The following is an 18517-nucleotide window of genomic DNA, read 5'->3' as shown; positions in this document are numbered from 1 at the left end:
AATTATCATCTTTAAAAACTGGTCAAAGAATACGAAGCGTTTGACATACGAGGTACATCATATCTGAGTCGCCAATATCTCTATCAGTCAGTTTTGCAAGGTCATACACTTGTATTACTTATATCTTGTACTTTTTAGGGGTAAAATGAACCACTAGAGCCCTATTATTAATTCCTTCCCAACATGCGCAAGACTTAGAAGCTTATTCATATTATGCCCTACCCCCGGCCTATGCACCCTGTCCTTACTGTCTGACTAAACAAATTCTATATCACCTAATTTCATGCTTCATACACTTGGGATATGAATACTATCAGGACAGAAACTGGTTAGTTTATTGTTGATAACACAGATGTACTACAATAATCAATCACCACGAAAAACAATCAGTTTTCATGGTATATTCATACTTAGTACCCCCCCCCCTTATCTTAGGTCATTCCCTAAAAAAATAGAAATTGGCTATGGGCCTGCTTGAATTACCTGAATATTACGGTAGTTTGGCTGTAAATGAAACGATAACATCACCTGGAATCTTTCAAGAGTACCTGTTATATGTACATTCATGCTAAACTTGGAATCATGGAATAAGGTAAAGAGACCCTGCATGATAAACTTAATACTTACATGCCATTTTCGCCATGAATTCCGTGCATTGGCAGCAAATTACAACCAAAGAAAGCAAACATCGCAAAACCAATTGTGAACAGCAACCCGGTCAGAGTAATATAAACTTGAACTATGAAAGCTGAAGGCTGCTTTTTCGAAATCACATAACCACCAATAAGTAACCCTACAGCCATAGACAAAATGCTTACAATTCCTGAAAAAATAAGGTTCATGTGTATTTTCTTTGTTTGGGGGAGGTAAAGTGAAACACCCAATTCAAGGAGTGGGTGGATAGTGATCCATCCTCTCATTGGATTTATCATTAGAAATAATGCAAAAATTCATTCAGTAGAACTTTTTCTCAAATCAGTAGCATCTTTAACTGATTTCGCGGTGAAGTTTGATTGTAAGTGATGTGTACGGGAAATTCTCGTTGCTTGAACTGTTGATTTCAAGCAATGAGAGGTTCAATATTATTCCTAGTAATAGTATCAACTTTGAATTTATTAAATCTAAAAATTATTTTACCAAAAATAAGTTTTTCAAAGTAAAGTTAAGAAACATATTAAGACCTGAAACGAACAGAAATAAAAGTATTTTGTGAGTCAAACTTAATATGAACAGAAACTACTATGAATGAAAAAATACAACCCAAAAAGAAGTGAAGTTAAGCTTGGTAATTATATCAAGCATAAAGACATTTGAAAATGCTATGGATGAGTGTATGAACCATAAAACGTACAATGAATAATCACAATAACTTTAGAGGTAATGTGCCAAAATTCCTCCAAATCATGGTCGATACTCTCGCAAGGCTTAAGCTAGACTTTCTAAAGGGTATTGTGACTATTATATTCTTTTTCTGTACGTTTTGTGCCCAATGTTTGATATGCAGGATATGTGGGATATACGTAGTCTGTACTTTCATCACTCAAGTATGTAATGTATTTGCCTTACTGGTACAGGAGCCAAAGGATGATTCAAAAGTTTGGGTCCCGAAATGGACCATTCGAAATAGTGGAAAGAATGTGCAAAACGGCAGACGATATCCAAAATATTGTTATTTTGTTTAATTGAATAATATGTTGGTCTCAATAATTTATTTAATGATAGGTTATTCATCTATTATTTAATAGCACATTGATACGCAATAAAAAATTGTTCTCGACTGCCAAAAGCAGACATTTTCTAGCCTAATTACTCGATGTCATATTAAAAGTGGGATTGTAAGTTAAAAAAGGGACTGACTTACGGTTGGGTCCTTCTCATACTGTTATTATCATTTCTGAATTTTCTTTGCTTATTTTGTTTTTTTTCATTTTTTTTCTTTCAATTGTTGAAGTGTTGTTTTGCCTGTTAAATCCTCAATATATGTTTCTTGTGTTTTGTTAATCTGCCTCTCATTATTAAATAGTTGGTAATGTACTGCTGTATCCATGATAACATATTGGTTACAAAGAGATTAAAACATCATCTTTAGCAGGAGCCTAGTAAACAGCAAACCACGATCAGGACATCCTGTAGCTGGGCTTAGTTGATAGTAGTGATGCCTCACTGCTTTTAAAGGGACCAATAGCCACTACTACTTTCTTCCATTAATGGTTTAACGGCGCATGAAGAAGGTTTAACAGCGCATCCAAGTTTCCGTGACCAGGCGACACAATTTTGTCTCAGTATTGGCAAGATTCCTGGCTTTCCAGTATTTTTTATATGATTAATATGAGTATGGTCGGTATAATACACAATTAGCAATAAATAGAGCTACTAGACAATTTGCAATACTGTTCCAGGTGTTCTTTTAAAAAGAACACAGCTGGTGACACACCCTCGCGTTTTAAATAGGTCCATAGGAAAATGGAATAGGATTTCAAACCCATGCCCTCTCTTTCCCCATAAAATTCAAGCGCATCCTTATTTAACATAGAATTTCTGCAACATCTCTATCCCTTTTCCCATAGGATTTCTATTACCTGCCCTGGCAAGATTCCAGTGACATTCCCAGGTGTTCCAATATTATTTTAGTATTGGCAAGATTCTCACAACATATCCTTGTTTCCAGTTTTTTTTTAAAGGGAACACAGCTGGCAAGGTTCCAAAAACACACCCTCGCCTTTCAAATGGTCAAGTAGGGATATTAGCATGGGATTTTAAAAGGTCATATAGGGAGTCAATAAGTGGAGCTACTATCCCCACAAGCCGTCACACCTGTGCAATGTGGCTCCAGTTTCCAGGTGTAATATGCTTGACGCAATGTTGTTTCAGCTGGCAAGATTCACACGACACACCCCTTACACTACAATGACGTCACAAAACTTACCCCGTTTTATAAGGTCAGGTGTTATATGGATCACCCAATTTTAAGTAGCCTTGCGTCAGGATCCATGGGGAATCCTCGCTTTTAACTTAACTACGGCACACACCTTATAGGAGGTCAGCACACAACTGGGTCTTATGTAAGGACAGCGCACTTCTTACATAATAACAGTGCACACATCACTGTCACATTATACTTATTTGACATTTTATTTTTCACCCGACACATTCAACGCATTTTTTCATTCTTTTAACTTAATGACGGCGCACACTTTATTTAAGGTCAACACACATGTTGCGTAATCACGGCCTACTTTTTATAGAACGACAGCGTGCACATCACTGTACATAATACTTCTTTGACATTTTATTTTTCGTCGAAACTTTCAAAGTGTTTTTTTTTCTTTCTTTTTTTCTTTCTTTTGTTCATGGTCCTCGCTGCGACTCGAAAGGTCAGTTTACTTCCAGTGGGACAGTGCCTCGAGCATCAGAACCAACAAGCTATTTCAGAATTCTGTATTGAGAACTACATTCTAAAAATAATCCATAACAAGCAAGGAGATTTCAAATTTGCCAAGCATTCTAGAACGAAAGATTTACTCCCAAAATTTGGCACGCAGTCGGAAAAATATTTCTCATTATGTGTTTTTAGCGATAAGAGAGAAAGGGGTGCTTAAATTGCATAAACACATTGGTCGTGCTAAACAACATATCTAAAGAATTAAGCTTATTGTAAATAAAAGTTTTATTATTTCAAAAAAAAATACAACAATATTACACCAATGAAACAGCAGTTAAATAACAAAACAGACCAAAAACAAAACGTGAAAATACGAAAAATGGAACAAAAATTAAAGAAAAAACACGACAAACAAAAAACAAAACATAAAAAACCTGTCATAAGATAAAATATAAAGATTGACATACGTAAATTAAAAAACAATGGGGGGAGCAGTCCAAGCAAGGAATTCCAGAGGAGGAGGGGGTGTTATTAGAGGTAAATTTGTAGGCACTATGGAGGTATTTCTGAGAGCCCTTAACGAAAACATGAAAAACCTGACATAGGATAAAATATAAACACTAACATGCTTGAACTAAAAAAAGATGAGGGGGTCCAAGCAAGCAATTCCAGAGGAGGGGGATTGATATTGGATCTACATTTTTTAGGCTCTTTTGATGTATTTCCGAGAGCCATTAACGAAAATACAGCGTTTTTTAAGACAAGACTAGACGAATTGAAAAAACTAAACCTGAAAAAACCTAACATAAGATAAAATGTAAACAATAAAATACGTAAATTAAAGAAAGGTGGGGGGAGGGGAGGGTGTCAAAGAAAGCAATTCCAGAGGAGGGGATTGATATTAAAGCTAAATTTTTAGGCTCTATTGAGGTATTTCTGAAAGCCTTTAACGAAATACAGCGTTTTTAAGACAGGACAATGCGAATGGAAAAAAAACCCTGAAAAGGCTTATAAAAGGATGAAATATAAAGAATAACATGCGTAATCAAAGAAAGATGGGGATTGGAAGGATCTAGCAAGCAATTCAATCAGGATCCAATCACCTGATGCAACCAGTGCCCTAGCGAGTAATTCCAACAGGTGGTCCTAACCTCTCTATCGGAGGACCCTAGCGAGCAATTCCAACGGGACCCCTTAGCCAGCAATTTCACCGACTAGACGATTCAAGACGTTTCAAACATTTCAAAAAGTTTTCTAAGATATTTTTATTCAAGATGTTTCATGACATTCCAAGACATTTTTTGAGATTTCCTTGCTTTATATGCTTAAAAAAACCAAAGGATGTGAGGGTAAACCTTCAAAAGGCCACTACTGGAAGGAGGGAGGGTAACTTTCAAGACACCGGGTCCGAATAAGCAATCACAACGGGACCCAAGCACCTCATTTCATCAGGGCTCCAACCTAACCTACCAACCTAACCACTGGAGTGCCCTAGCATCCAACTAAAACGGAACCCAAGCATCCAACTCAACTTGGCCCCTAGCGAGCAATCCCAACGCCTCCTAGCCTAATCACCGTAGAACCCTACCACCTGATTCAACCAGGGACCACCCTAGCGAGCATTTACAACGGAGAACCCTAACCTAACCAATGGTGGAGGGCATTTTTCCAGCAAAATTATTCATTTACACTAGAAATAATAATTTAATCTTAAGGAAAAAAACCACCATTAGCGTTTCTTCTGGTGAATCTAAAGAATTGAGGCCAGTATGGCACAATATACCAGTATGACTAAGAATGTTTTTGTAGTATTGTTTCGTGGTTTATCTTCTCTTTTTACCTCAACTGATGTTTCAAAGTGTATTTTGGAAGTTTCTCCTTTGAAACGTGTGACTCAGAAAGTTTTAATAGTGTTGTGTCTGGGTTTATCTTGTCCGTGTTACCTCTCTTGATGTTTCAATGTGTATTTTGGAAGTTTCTTGTTGGAAACTTATGACTCAGAATGTTTTTGTACTATTTTGTCGTGCTTTATCTTGTCAGTTTCACCTCTCTTGATGTTTTCGAAGGAAATTTTTAGAAGTTTCTCGTTTGAAACGTATGACTCACTATGTTTTTATACTGCTGTGTCGTGGTTTATCTTCTCTGTGTTATCTCAATTGATGTTTTCAAAGTGCACTTTGGAAGTTTCTCGTTTGAATTGTATGACTCAGAATATTTTTATAGTGTTGTATCGGGGTTTATCTTCTTTGTGTTACCTCTCTTGATGTTTTTAAACTGCAATTTGGAAGTTTTCACGTTTGAAACATATGACTCAAGATATTTATTGCAGTTTTGTCTCGTACTTTATCTTGTCTGTGTTACATCTCTTGATGTTTTTAAAGTGCATTTTCGGAAGTTTCTCGTTTGAAACGTATGACGCACGATGTTTTAATGCTGCTGTGTCGGGGTTGGTCTTACCAATATTACCTCATTTGATGTTTCAAAGTTCATTTTGGATGGTTCTCGTTTGAAATGTATGACTCAAGATGTTTTTCTAGTGTTGTGTCGGGGTTTGTCTTGTCACTGTTGCTTAAATTGATGTTTCAAAGTGCATTTTAGAAGTTTTTCGTTTGAAACGTATGACTCAGAATATGTTGATAGTATTGCGTCGTGGTTTATTTTGTCACTGTTAACTCAGTTGATGTTTTCAAAGCGCATTTTGGAAGTTTCTCGTTTGAAAATATTGACTAGGGATATTTTGTAGTGTTATGTTGTGACTTATCTTGTCTGTGTTACCTCTCTTCATGCTTTCAATGTGCATTTTGGATTTTTTTTTTCATTTGAAACATATGACTTTGGTTATTTTTGTAGTGTTGTGTCGTGGTTTATCTTGTCAGTGTTTCTCTGTCAATGTTTCAAAGTGTATCTTGGAAGTTTTCACGTTTGAAACATATGACTCAAGATATTTTTTAGTGTTGTGTCACACTATATCTCGTCTATGTTATCTTAGTTTATGTTTCAAAGTTCATTTAGGAAAGCTTCTCGTTTGAATCGTATGACTCAAGAAATTTTTGTAGTGTTTTATCGTGGCTTGTCTGGTCACTGTTACCTCACTTGATATTTCAAAGTGCATTTTTGAACTTTCTCGCTTGCAACATATGACTCAGAATTTTCTTGTAGTGCTGTGTCGTGGATTATCTTGTCAGTGTTACCTCAGTTGATGCTTATAAACTGTATTTTTTTTAATTTTCTCGTTTGAAACGCATGATTTAAGATATTTTTGTAGTGTTGTCTTATGACTTATCTTGTCAGTGTTACCTCTCTTTATGCTTCCAAAGTGAATTTTTGAAGTTTTTGTTTGAAACATATGACCTGGGTTATTTTTGTAGTGTTGTGTCGTGGTTTATCTTGTAAGTGCCACCTCTGTTAATGTTTCAAAGTATATCTTTGAAGTTTTCTCGTATGAAACATATGACTCAGAATGTTTTAATAGTGCTGTATCATGGCATATCTTGTCAGTGTTACCTCAGTTGATGTTTCAAAGTTAATTTTGGAAGTCTTTTGGTTTGAAACGTATGACTAAAGATACTTTTTGTAGTCTCATGATTTGTCTTGTCACTGCTACCTCCCTTGATGTTTCAATGTGGATTTTGGTTGTTTCCCGTTTTAAACAAACGAATGAAGATATTTTTGTAGTGTCATCATTTGTCTTGTCACTTTTACCTCCCTTGATGTTTCAATGTGGATTTTGATTGTTTCACGTTTTAAACAAACGAATGAAGATGTTTTTGTAGTGGTGTTTCGTGGTTCATCTTGTCTGTGTTACATCTGTAGATTTTTCAAAGTTCATTTGGAAGTTTCTTCGTTGAAACGTGTGATTCAAGATATTTTTATAGTTTTGTGTAATGGTTTATCTTGTCAGTCTTATCTTTGGTAATGTTTCAAAGTGCATCTTGGAAGCTTTCTCGTTTGAAACATATGCCTCAGAATATTTTATTAGTGTGGTGTCGTGGCTTATCTTGTCAGTCATACCTCAGTTGATGTTTCAAAGGGCATTTTGGAAGGTTTATTCCTTTGAAACATATGACTCAAGATATTTTTGTAGTGTCGTGCTTTATCTTGTCAGTGTTACCTCCCTTGGTGTTTCAAAGTGCATTATAATAGTTTCTTTTGTTTGAAACGTATGATTCAAGATCTTTTTGTACCGTTAGTTCATGGTTTATCTTGTTTGTGTTACATCTGTAGTTGTTTCAAAATTCATTTCTGAAATTTTTTCGTTTGAAACGTATGACTCAAGATGTTATTGTATATTGTGTCGGGCTCTATCTTGTTTTTGTTACCTCTGTTGATGCTTTCAAAGTGCATTTGTGTGATGGTTTATCTTTTCAGTGTTACCAGATGTTTCAAAGTGCATTCGAAAGTTTTTCGTTTGAAAAGTGTGACTCAGAATATTTTTATATGCTGTGTCTTGGATTATCTTGTCAGTGTTACCTCAGTTGATGCTTTTAAAGTGTATTTTTTTTCTCGTTTGAAACGCACAACTTAGGATATTTGTGTAGTGTTGTCTCATGACTCTTCTTGTCTGTGTTACCTCTGTTGATACTTTCAAATTGCATTGTGGAAGTTTTTTTGTTTGAACCATATGACCTGGGTGATTTTTGTAGTGTTGTGTCGTTGTTTATCTTGTAAGTGTTACCTCTGTTAATGTTTCAAAGTGCATCTTTGAAGTTTTCTCGTTTCAAAAATATGACTCAGAATGTTTTATTACTGTTGTGTCATGGCTTATCTTGTCAGTGTTACCTCAGTTGATGTTCCAAAGTTAATTTTTGGAAGTTTTTTGTTTGAAACGTATGACTAAAGATATTTTTGTAGTGTCGTGATTTGTCTTGTCACTGTTACCTCCCTTGATATATCTAAGTGGATTTTGGTTGTTTCGAGTTTTAAACATACGACTCAGGATATTTTTGTAGTGTTGTTTCATGGTTTATCTTGTCTGTGTTACATGTGTAGATTTTTCAAAGTTCATTTGGAAGTTTACTCGTGGAGACATGTGACTCAAGATATTTGTATAGTGTTGTGTAATGGTTTATCTTGTCAGTCTTATCTCTGTTGATGTTTCAAAGTGCAGTTTGGAAGCTTTCTCGTTTGAAACATATGCCTCAGAATATTTTAATAGTGTGGTGTCGTGGCTTATCTTGTCAGTGTCACCTCAGTTGATGTTTCAAAGGGCATTTTGGAAGTTTTTCATTTGAAAAATATGACTCAAGATATTTTTGTAGTGTCGTTCTTTATCTTGTCAGTGTTACCTCACTTGATGTTTCAAAGTGCATTATGATAGTTTTTTTTCGCGTGAAACATATGGCTCAAGATCTTTTTGTACCGTTTTTTCATGTTTTATGTTGTCTGTGTTACATCTGTAGATTTTTCAAAGTTCATTTTGGAAGTTTTCTCGTTGAAACGTGTGACTCAAGTTATTTTTATATTGTTGTGTGATGGTTTATCTTGTCAGTGTCACCAGATGTTTCAAAGTGCATTTGAAAGTTTTTTCGTTTCAAACGTGTAACTCAGGATATTTTTATAGCGTTGTGTCATTATTTATCCTGTCAGTGTGACCTCTCTTCATGCTTTCAAAGTGAATTTTGGAAGTTTTTTCGTTTGATGCATATTACTCAAGGTATTTTTGTAGTGTTATCTCACCCTTTATCTTATCAGTTTTACCTCTTTTGATGCCTTCAAAGAACATTTTGGAAGTTTCTCGTTGAAACATATGACTCAAGATATTTTTGTAGTGTTGTAGCTTATCTTACTTGTGTTACCTTTGTTGATGTTTTAGATTATGAAATTTTTTTTTGATTTGAAAGGTATGACTCAAGATGTTTTTGTAGTTTTGTGTCGTGCTTTATCTTGTCTGTGTTACATCTGTAGATGTTTCAAAGTTCATTTTGGAAGTTTTTTTTGTTTGAAGCGTAAGACTCAAGATGCTATGGTATGTTGTTTCGTGCGTTATCTTGTTTTTGATACATCTGTTGATGCTTTCAAAGAACATTTTAGAAGTTTTTCGTTTGAAACGTATAACTCAGAATATTTTGATAGTGTTGCGTCGTGGTTTATCTTGTCAGTGTTACCTCGGTTGATGTTTTCAAAGTGCATTTTGGGAGTTTCTCGTTTGAAAAGTATGAGTAGGAATATTTTGTAGTGTTTTGTTGTGACTTATCTTGTCTGTGTTACCTCTTTTCATGCTTTCAATGTGCATTTTGGAAGTTTTTTCATTTGAAAAATATGACTTTGGTTATTTTTTGTAGTTTTGTGTCGTGGTTTATCTTGTCAGTGTTGCCTCTGTTAATGTTTCAAAGTGCATCTTGTATGTTTTCACGTTTGAAACATATGACTCAAGATATTTTTTTAGTGTTCTGTCACGCTATATATCGTCTATGTTACCTCATTTTATGTTTCAGAGTTCATTTAGGAAACTGTCTCGTTTGAATCGTATGACTCAAGAAATTTTTGTAGTGTTGTGTTATGGCTTAGCTTGTCACTGTTACCTCACTTGATATTTCAAAGTGCATTTATGAAGTTTCTCTTTTGAAACATATGACTCAGAATATTCTTGTAGTGCTGTGTCGTGGATTATCTTGTCAGTGTTACCTCAGTTGATGCTTTTAAAGTGTATTTTTTTTTATTTTCTCGTTTGAAACGCATGTCTTAGGATATTTGTGTAGTGTTGTCCTCATGACTTATCTTGTCTGTGTTACCTCTCTTGAGGCTTTCAAAGTGCATTCTGGAAGTTTTTTTGTTTGAACCATATGACCTGGGTGATTTTTGTAGTGTTATGTCGTGGTTTATCTTGTAAGCGTTACCTCTGTTAATGTTTCAAAGTGCATCTTTGAAGTTTTCTCAACTGAAAAATATGACTCAGAATGTTTTATTACTGTTGTTTCATGGCTTATCTTATCAGTGTTACCTCAGATGATGTTCCAAAGTTAATTATCAAAGTATTTTGTTTGAAACGTATGACTAAAGATATTTTTGTAGTGTCGTGATTTGTCTTGTCATTGTTACCTCCCTTGATGTTTCAAAGTGGATTTTGGTTGTTTTGCGTTTTAAACATACGACTCAGGATGTTCTTGTAGTGTATTTACATGGTTTATCCTGTCTGTATTACATCTGTAGATTTTTCAAAGTTCATTTGGAAGTTTTCTCGTTGAAATGTGTGACTCAAGATATTTTTATAGTGTTATGTAATTGTTTTGTCTTGTCAGTCTTATCTCTGTTAATGTTTTAAAGTGCATCTGGGAAGCTTTCTCGTTTAAAACATAGTCTTCGGAATGTTTTAATAGTGTGGATTCGTGGCTTATCTTGTCAGTGTTACCCCAGTTGATGTTTGATAGGGCAGTTTGGAAATTTTTCATTTGAAAAGTATGACTCAAGATATTTTTGTAATGTCTTGCTTTATAGAGTCAGTGTTACCTCACTTGATGTTTCAAAGTGCATTATGATAGTTTTCTTCGCTTGAAACTTAAGCCTCAAGATCTTTTTGTACCGTTTTTTCATGTTTTATCTTGTCTGTATTACATCTGTAGATTTTTCAAAGTTCATTTTGGAAGTTTTCTCGTTGAAACGTGTGACTCAAGTTATTTTTATATTGTTGTGTGATGGTTTATCTTGGCAGTGTTATCAGATGTTTCAAAGTGCATTTGAAAGTTTTTTGTTTGAAACGTGTGACTCAGGATATTTTTATAGTGTTGTGTTATTATTTATCCTGTCAGTGTGACGGCTCTTCATGCTTTCAAAGTGCATTTTGGAAGTTTTTTCGTTTGAAACATGTTACTCAAGATATTTTTGTTGTGTTGTCTCACTCTATGTCAGTATTATCTCTCTTGATGCTTTCAAAGTGCATTTTGGAAGTTTCTCGTTTGAAACATACGACTCCAGATATTTTGTAGTGTTGTAGCTTATCTTGCATGTGTTACCTGTGTTGTTGTTTTCAAAGTGCATTATGATTTTTTTTTTTGATATGTGTGACTCAAGATGTTTTTGCAGTGTTGTGTCGTGCTTTATCTTGTCTGTGTTACATCTGTAGATGTTTCAAAGTTTATTTTGGAAGCTTTTTTCGTTTAAAACGTATGACTAATTATTTTATTGTATGTTGTGTTTTGCTTTATCTTGTTTTTGTTACCTCTGTTGATGCTTTCAAAGCGCATTTTGGAAGTTTTTTCGTTTGAAACGTAGGACTCGGGATGTTTTTTTGTAGTGTTGTGTCGTGGTGTATCTTGACAGTGTTACCTCGCTTGATTCTTTCAAAGTGCATTTTGGAAGTTCTCGTCTGAATCGTATGACTCAAGATGTATTTATAGTGTTGTGTTGTGGCTAATCTTGTCAGTTTTACCTAAGTTGATGTTTTAAATTGTATATTGCAAGTTTTATTGTTTAAAACAAATAAATCAAGATATTTTTGTAGTATTGTTTCGTGGTTTATCTTATCAGTGTTACCTCTCTTGATGTTTTTAAAGTGTTTTTTGGAAGTTTTTCGTTTGAAACGTATGACTCAAGATATTTTTGTAGCGTTGCTGTTTATCTTGTCAGTGTAACAAAAGTTTAATTAATACTATGAAATTTCTCTTGGAAGTAACAGTTTTTTTCTTAATAGTAACAAATTTTTCTAATAGCAGCAAGTTTCCCGTCAAAGATAACATATTTCTCTTAGAAGTAACAATTTTCTGCTTTTGCTAACAAGTTTTCTCTTAGGATTGGCAAGTTTTTCTTAACACTAACATATTTTCTCTTCGAAGTTACAGATTTTTCTTTAATAATAACAAAGTTTTAATTATTACTATCCACTTCTGTCTTGAAAGTAAGAGGTTTTTCTTAATAGTAAGAAAGTTTTTTCTAATAACAGAAAGTGTTCTGTCAAAGATAAGATATTTCTCTTAGAAGTAACGATTTTCTGTTTATGCTAACAAGTTTTCTGCTAGATGTAGTAAGTTTTTCTTAAAACTAACAAATTTTCTTTTCCAAGTAACAAGTTTTTCCTAAATACCAACAAACTATTACTTAACATTATCAAATTTCTCATGGAACTAAGAGGTTTGTTACTTCATAGTAACAAATGTTTTCTATTAGCAGCAAGTTTTGCGTCAAAGATAACAAATTTCTCTTAGAAATAACAATTTCCTGTTTATGCTAAAAAGTTTTGTGTTAGAAAAAGCAAGTTTTTCTTAACACCAACAAATTTTCGCTTCGAAGTAAATACTTTTTTCTTAATACTAACTAACTCTTACTAAATATTATCAAATTTCTCTTGGATGTAAAATGTTTTTTTCTTAATAATTACAAACTCTTTCTAAAAGCAGTAAGTTTTCCGTCAAAGATAACAAACTTCTCTTAGAAGTAACAATATTTCTGTTTATACTAACATGTTCTCTGTTTGAAGTAGAATGTTTGTTTTTAATACTAACAGACTTTCACTTTGAATTAGTTTTCCTTAATAGTAACAAAGATTTACTTAATACTATCAAATTTTTCTTGGAAGTAACAGGTTTTTTTTAATAGTAAGAAATTTTGTCTAATAGCAACAAGTTCTCCATCAATAATAAGAAATTTCTCTTATAAGTAACAATTTTCAGTTTGCACTAACAAGTTATCTGTTAGAAAACTTCTTAATTGCATTAAGTTAACTATGTTTAAGTTCGGTTTATTTAACTTAGGTTAGCATGACCGCTCATGCTAACCTAAGTTAAATAAACCTAACTTAAACGTAGTTAACTTCCAACGTAGTTACTTCCAAGAAAAATTTGATAATATTAAGTAAACGTTTGCTCCCTTGAAACATCAAGGGAGGTAACAGTGACAAGACAAACCACGATACTACAAAAATATCTTTTGTCATACGTTCCATGCGAGAATCTTCCCAAATGAACTTTGAAATATTAACTGAGGTAAAATTGGCAAGACAAACCCCGACTCAGCAGTATAAAAACATCGTGAGTCATGCGTTTCAAACGAGGAACTTCCAAAAATGCACTTTGAAAACATCAAGAGATGCAACACAGACAGGATAAATTACGATACAAAACTACAATAAATATCTTGAGTCATATGTTTCAAACGAGGAAACTTCCAAAATGCACTTTAAAAGTATCAAGAGAGATAAAACAGAAGAGATAAACCACAACACAACACTACAAACACACTCTGAGTCATACTTTTCAAACGAGAAACTTTCAAAATGCACTTTGAAACATAAAGAGAAGTAATGCAGACAAGATAAACCACGACGCAACACTATCAAAACATTCTGAATCACATGTTTGAAACGAGAAACTTCCAAAATGCACTTTCAAACATCAATTTAGATAAAAAATAGAAAATAAACGACGACACAACACAACAAAATATTCTGAGTCAAACGTTTCAAACGAAAAAAAAATTCCAAGATGCACTTTGAAAGCATCAAGAGAGGGAACATTGACAAGATAGAGCACGAGATAACACTATAAAAACATTCTGAATAATACTGGTTTATTATGCCACGCTGGCTTCAATTCTTAGGATTGATCAGAAGAAACTCTAATGAAAGGTTTTTTTTCATCAAGTTTAAACTATTAATTTTAGTGTGAATGAATGATTTTGCTGGACAAATGCCCTCCCCCATTGGTAGGTTAGGGTCCTCCGTTGGAAATGCTCGCTAGGGGGGCACTCGGTTGAATTGGGTGCTAAGGTTCTCCAGTGGTTAGGTTATGGGGGGCGGAGTTGGGATGGCTCGCTAGGATCCTAGTTGAGTTGGATGCTTTGGTCCTGGTTCAATTGGATGCTAGGGTACTCCGGTGGTTAGGATGGTAGGTTAGGTTGGGGCCCGGATGAAATGAGATGTTTGGGTCCCGTTGGAATTGCTTCTTAGGGACCGGTGTCTTGAGGGTTCCCCTCCCTCACTAGTGGTCTCTTGAAGGCTTCCACTCACAACCTTAGGTTTTTTAAGCAAATCAAGCAAGGAAATCTCAAAAAACGTTTTGGAATCTCATGAAACATCTTGAATAAAAATGTATTAGAAAACGTCTTGAAATGCCTAAAACGTCTTGAAATGTCTTGTCGGTGAAACTGCTTGCTAAGAGATCCCGTTGGAATTGCTTGCTAGGGTCCTCCGATGGTTAGGTTAGAACCCCTCCGTTGGAATTACTCAATATGGCACTGGTTGAATTGAGTGATTGGGTCCTGATTGAATTACTTGCTAGGACCCCCCATCTATCTTTAATTTTTATATTTCATCCTTTTATAAGCCTTTTCATGTTTTTTTTTTCCATTCGCAATGACCTGTCTCAAAAACGCTGTATTTCGTTAAGGGCTCTCAGAAACACCTCGATAGAGCCTAAAAATTTAGCTTTAATATGAACCCCCTCCTCTAGAATTACTTGCTTGGACTCCCCCTCTATCTTTCTTTAATTCACGTATGTTATTGTTTACATTTTATCTTATGTTAGGTTTTTTCATGTTTCGTTTTTTTTTTCAATTTGCATATTTTTGTCTTAAAAAACACTGTATTTTCGTTAAAGGCTCTCGGAAATATATCAATAGAGCCTAAAAAATTAGCTCTGATATCACCCCCTCCTCTGAAATTGCTTGCTTGGACCCCCCCCCTATTTTATTTAATTTACGCATGTTATTGTTTATTTGTTATCCTAAGTCAGGTTTTTTCATGTTTTTGATTTTATGTTTCCATAGTCTTGTCTTAAAAAACACTGCATTTTCGTTAAGGGCTCTCAGAAATACCTTCATTGTGCCCAAAAAGTCACCTCTGATAACAACCCCTTCTCCTATGGAAATACTTGCTTGCCCCCCCTCCCTTGTTCTTTAATTTAAGGATGTTATTGTTTATAATTCATTATATGTCAGATTTTTCACGTTTAATTTTTCGTTTGTTGTATTTTCTAACTGCTTTTTCATTGCTTTAAAATTGTTGTAAATTCGTTTGAAATAATAAAACTTTTATTTATAATAAGCTTAATCCTTTAGATATTGCGTTCAGAATTACCAAGGTGTTTACGCAATTTAAGCATCCCTTTCTCCTTTATCGCTAAAAATACATTAAGAGCAATGGTTTTCCAACTACGTGCCAAATTTTTGCAGTCAACACGTCATTCTAGCATGCTTGGAAGACTAGAAATCTCCTTGGTTGTAATAGCTTATTTTTAGATTTTAGTTTTCGGTACAGAATTTTTAAAATAGCTTGTTGGTTCTGATGCTCGAGGCACTGTCCCATTGAAAAGAAATTGACCTTTCAAGTCCCAGTGAGGAAAATGAGCTAAAGAAAGAAAAAAGAAGGAAAGAAAAATATAAAAAACGTTTTGAAAGTTTCGGCTAAAAGTAAAATGCCAAAGAAGTATTATGTAACAGCAATGTGCGCCCTGTCATTACATGAAAGGTGCGCCGAAGTTACGTAATGTGTGTGCTGACCATACATAAAGTGGGCACCGTCATTAAGTTAAAAGAAATAAAAAATGCGTTGAATGTTTTGGGCGAAAAATAAAATATCAAAAAGTATTATGTGACAGTGATGTCTGCACTATCATTATGTAAGAAGAACGCTGTCCTTACATAAGACCCAGATGTGTGCTGACCTCACATAAGGTGTGTTCTGTCGTTAGGTTACAAACAGGGATTTCCCATGGATACTGACGCAAGGTTAAATAAAATTGGGTCATCCATATTAGGCTACACTTGACTGTTTAAAACGGGGCAAGTCGTGTGACGTCATGGGAGTGCAGGGTGGTGTGTCGTGGGAATCATGCCAACTGAAATAAGATTGCGTCAGGCATATTACACCTGGAAACAGGAGGCATATTGCACTGGTGTGGTGGCTTGAGGGACTAGTAGCTCCACTTATAGACTCAATCTCTGACATTTTAAAATCCCATGCTAATATCCCTATCTGACCGTTTAAAAGGCAAGGGTATGTTTGGAAATCTTTCCAGCTGTGTTATCTTTAATAGAACACCTAGAAACAGGGATATAATTTAGGAATCTTACCAATACTGAAAAAATGTTTGAACACTTGGCACTTTCATCAGAATATTGCCAGGGCAGAAATCCAATAGAAATCCTATTGGAAAAGAGATAGGATTGTTGCAGAAATTGTAGTGTAGCCGGATAACAAAACAAAATCAAACCCCTTTCTTTCCTTTACTTTTCCTTTCCTATTTGATTAAGAACACATTCATAACATCTTATACAAACCAAACCATAGCTATTCCCATAAGAAACGCGAGTTATACATGTATCGATGTCAAAACAATTGACCTCAATTTTATTAACCCAATTAGCTTAATCAAGGAATTCATAGTAGTGGGGACCAATTAAATAATTCGTTACTCTTTTCATTGCCGAAAAAGATGATTGAACCTTTGATTTGCATGCTAGCAAACCATAGTGCTACTAATGTATTACACCACTAACACATATTTCATACATAAATTTCGTCAGTTAGAATTTTATAATTCGCCATGCATAAAAGAATGTTCGATTATGTGAGTGGGAAAGACTATTGCAAAGCAGAATTCTTTTATCTAAGGAGAAAGTGTATTGTTTTCTATTTTCTGTAAAAATGTTCAGTTGCAGTAAATAAGAAGCTGTCTTAAAGCAAAAAGAAAAGTTGTCAAAAAATATATATAAAAAATAATTTGTTAGAAAAGAAAAGTTTCTAGATAATATCTATGTGGCTGAAAATAAAATATATTAGACAAGAAAAATGTCTAGATGATATCTCTGTAGCAAAACATAACAATTTATCAGACAAGAAAATTTCTAGATGATAGTTCTGTAGCAATAAAACATGCAAGCTCTGACGTTAATGATTTCAGTATACAAGTTCAAAATACAAGCCATATATCCAAAGGGACGCCCCATGTAACCTAAGCGGAATTCAGATGATATACTTGGTTAGAATTAGCGTCCAAGGAGTGGGTCTATTTTCATCTTGATGCAGCAAAGAGTGAGTAGTAATGCTTAGCGAGTACTTACCAAATTGATTTTGTTGTACTCATTCCCAATAAAGTTGTCGTGTTTATGCCTGAACATTGAACTGCCATTACTTTATACGTATCTGTGCACACTGCTGTCTATACCTACTTGCGTAGACAATAAAACAGTTACTTTCTTATTTACGTCTCTTCATGTCAGTATATCTCAAAAGTTAGTCTCCGTGTCTCCCATCGCTCCCTAAGGAATCTGATCTTTATGACTCTAAGTAAGGGCGTTGTAAAAAACCTAGTAAAGTGACGACTCAAGATATTATGGATATGCCTTGTGGTAAAGCTTCTTTAACAGTAAAATCAAGAGTCAGTCAAAAGGAAATCATATAGTAAATAACAGATGAAATTCATCCAATAAACCCCCCCCCACTACAATTGGCGCAGTCGTTTTAAACAAGGAGGGAAACACGGATACTAATTATATCACAATTCACAAAGAAAAATATATACAATTCACAGAGAGATACTGACATATATAAGAGAAAGTGCCATATTTTTAAGCCTAAAACCTTTAAGCTAAAAACAAATAGGAACATTCCCTAAGAACATCTCACATAAGAGATAAGAAGTAGGCCCTCCCCTGGTAGGCTACGTAAAACTTAAACAAAGTGTCAGATTTATATCACTGTTTTATTTTAAATTTTTATTCTAACAAATATTACTATTTCAAAAACTTATCCATATATCAGTAGATCAACAATTATTAACGCAAAAATTAACTAATAAATCAGTTGAAACTTCTAAATCCCTTCCCCAATACGATGGAAATTTTTATGTAGATGAATCGAATATTTAATTTTCCCAATTTGTAGAGATAACTAAAACAGAGCTAAGACCACTGGTAAGCATGCTCCTCTTAACATTAAGAGGGCAAGCCTTGACTTTCCTAAAACAAATTGAGAGCACAGTAAGCACAGAAAATAATATCCTCATAAATTCAATAGAAAAATTGCTAAAGACGTTCCTGGACAGATTTGTTGAAACTAGTTCAACAAATAAACTAAAACACGAGACCGCATGTTTTGATCAAACGCAAAGTGTGAGGGAATATCTACACAACGTAAGAGTTCCGACTGAAGCCAAGTTCGGAAAAAGTTCCGGTGATTTATATGATAAAATTGTACTACATGCCTTC

At 34.4% G+C, this 18517-nt stretch overlaps 1 protein-coding gene across 1 annotated transcript in view; it reads right to left on the bottom strand.

Annotated features, from left to right (window-relative positions):
• The window catches only part of LOC148948307 (solute carrier organic anion transporter family member 74D-like), a 172145-nt gene that overhangs the window by 67894 nt on the left and 85734 nt on the right, over positions 1–18517 (bottom strand). Inside the window, exon 5 of the mRNA XM_089094881.1 lies at positions 628–823. Within this exon, the coding sequence (XP_088951007.1) occupies positions 628–823 (196 nt within the window). The remainder of the gene's footprint in view (positions 1–627; positions 824–18517) is intronic.

Source organism: Artemia sp. Qi Xiang Cuo, chromosome 9 (genome assembly GCF_049724085.1).
Source record: "Artemia sp. Qi Xiang Cuo chromosome 9, ASM4972408v1, whole genome shotgun sequence".
Lineage (NCBI taxonomy): Eukaryota > Metazoa > Arthropoda > Branchiopoda > Anostraca > Artemiidae > Artemia > Artemia sp. Qi Xiang Cuo.
This window is presented reverse-complemented; position numbering and strand designations above follow the sequence as displayed.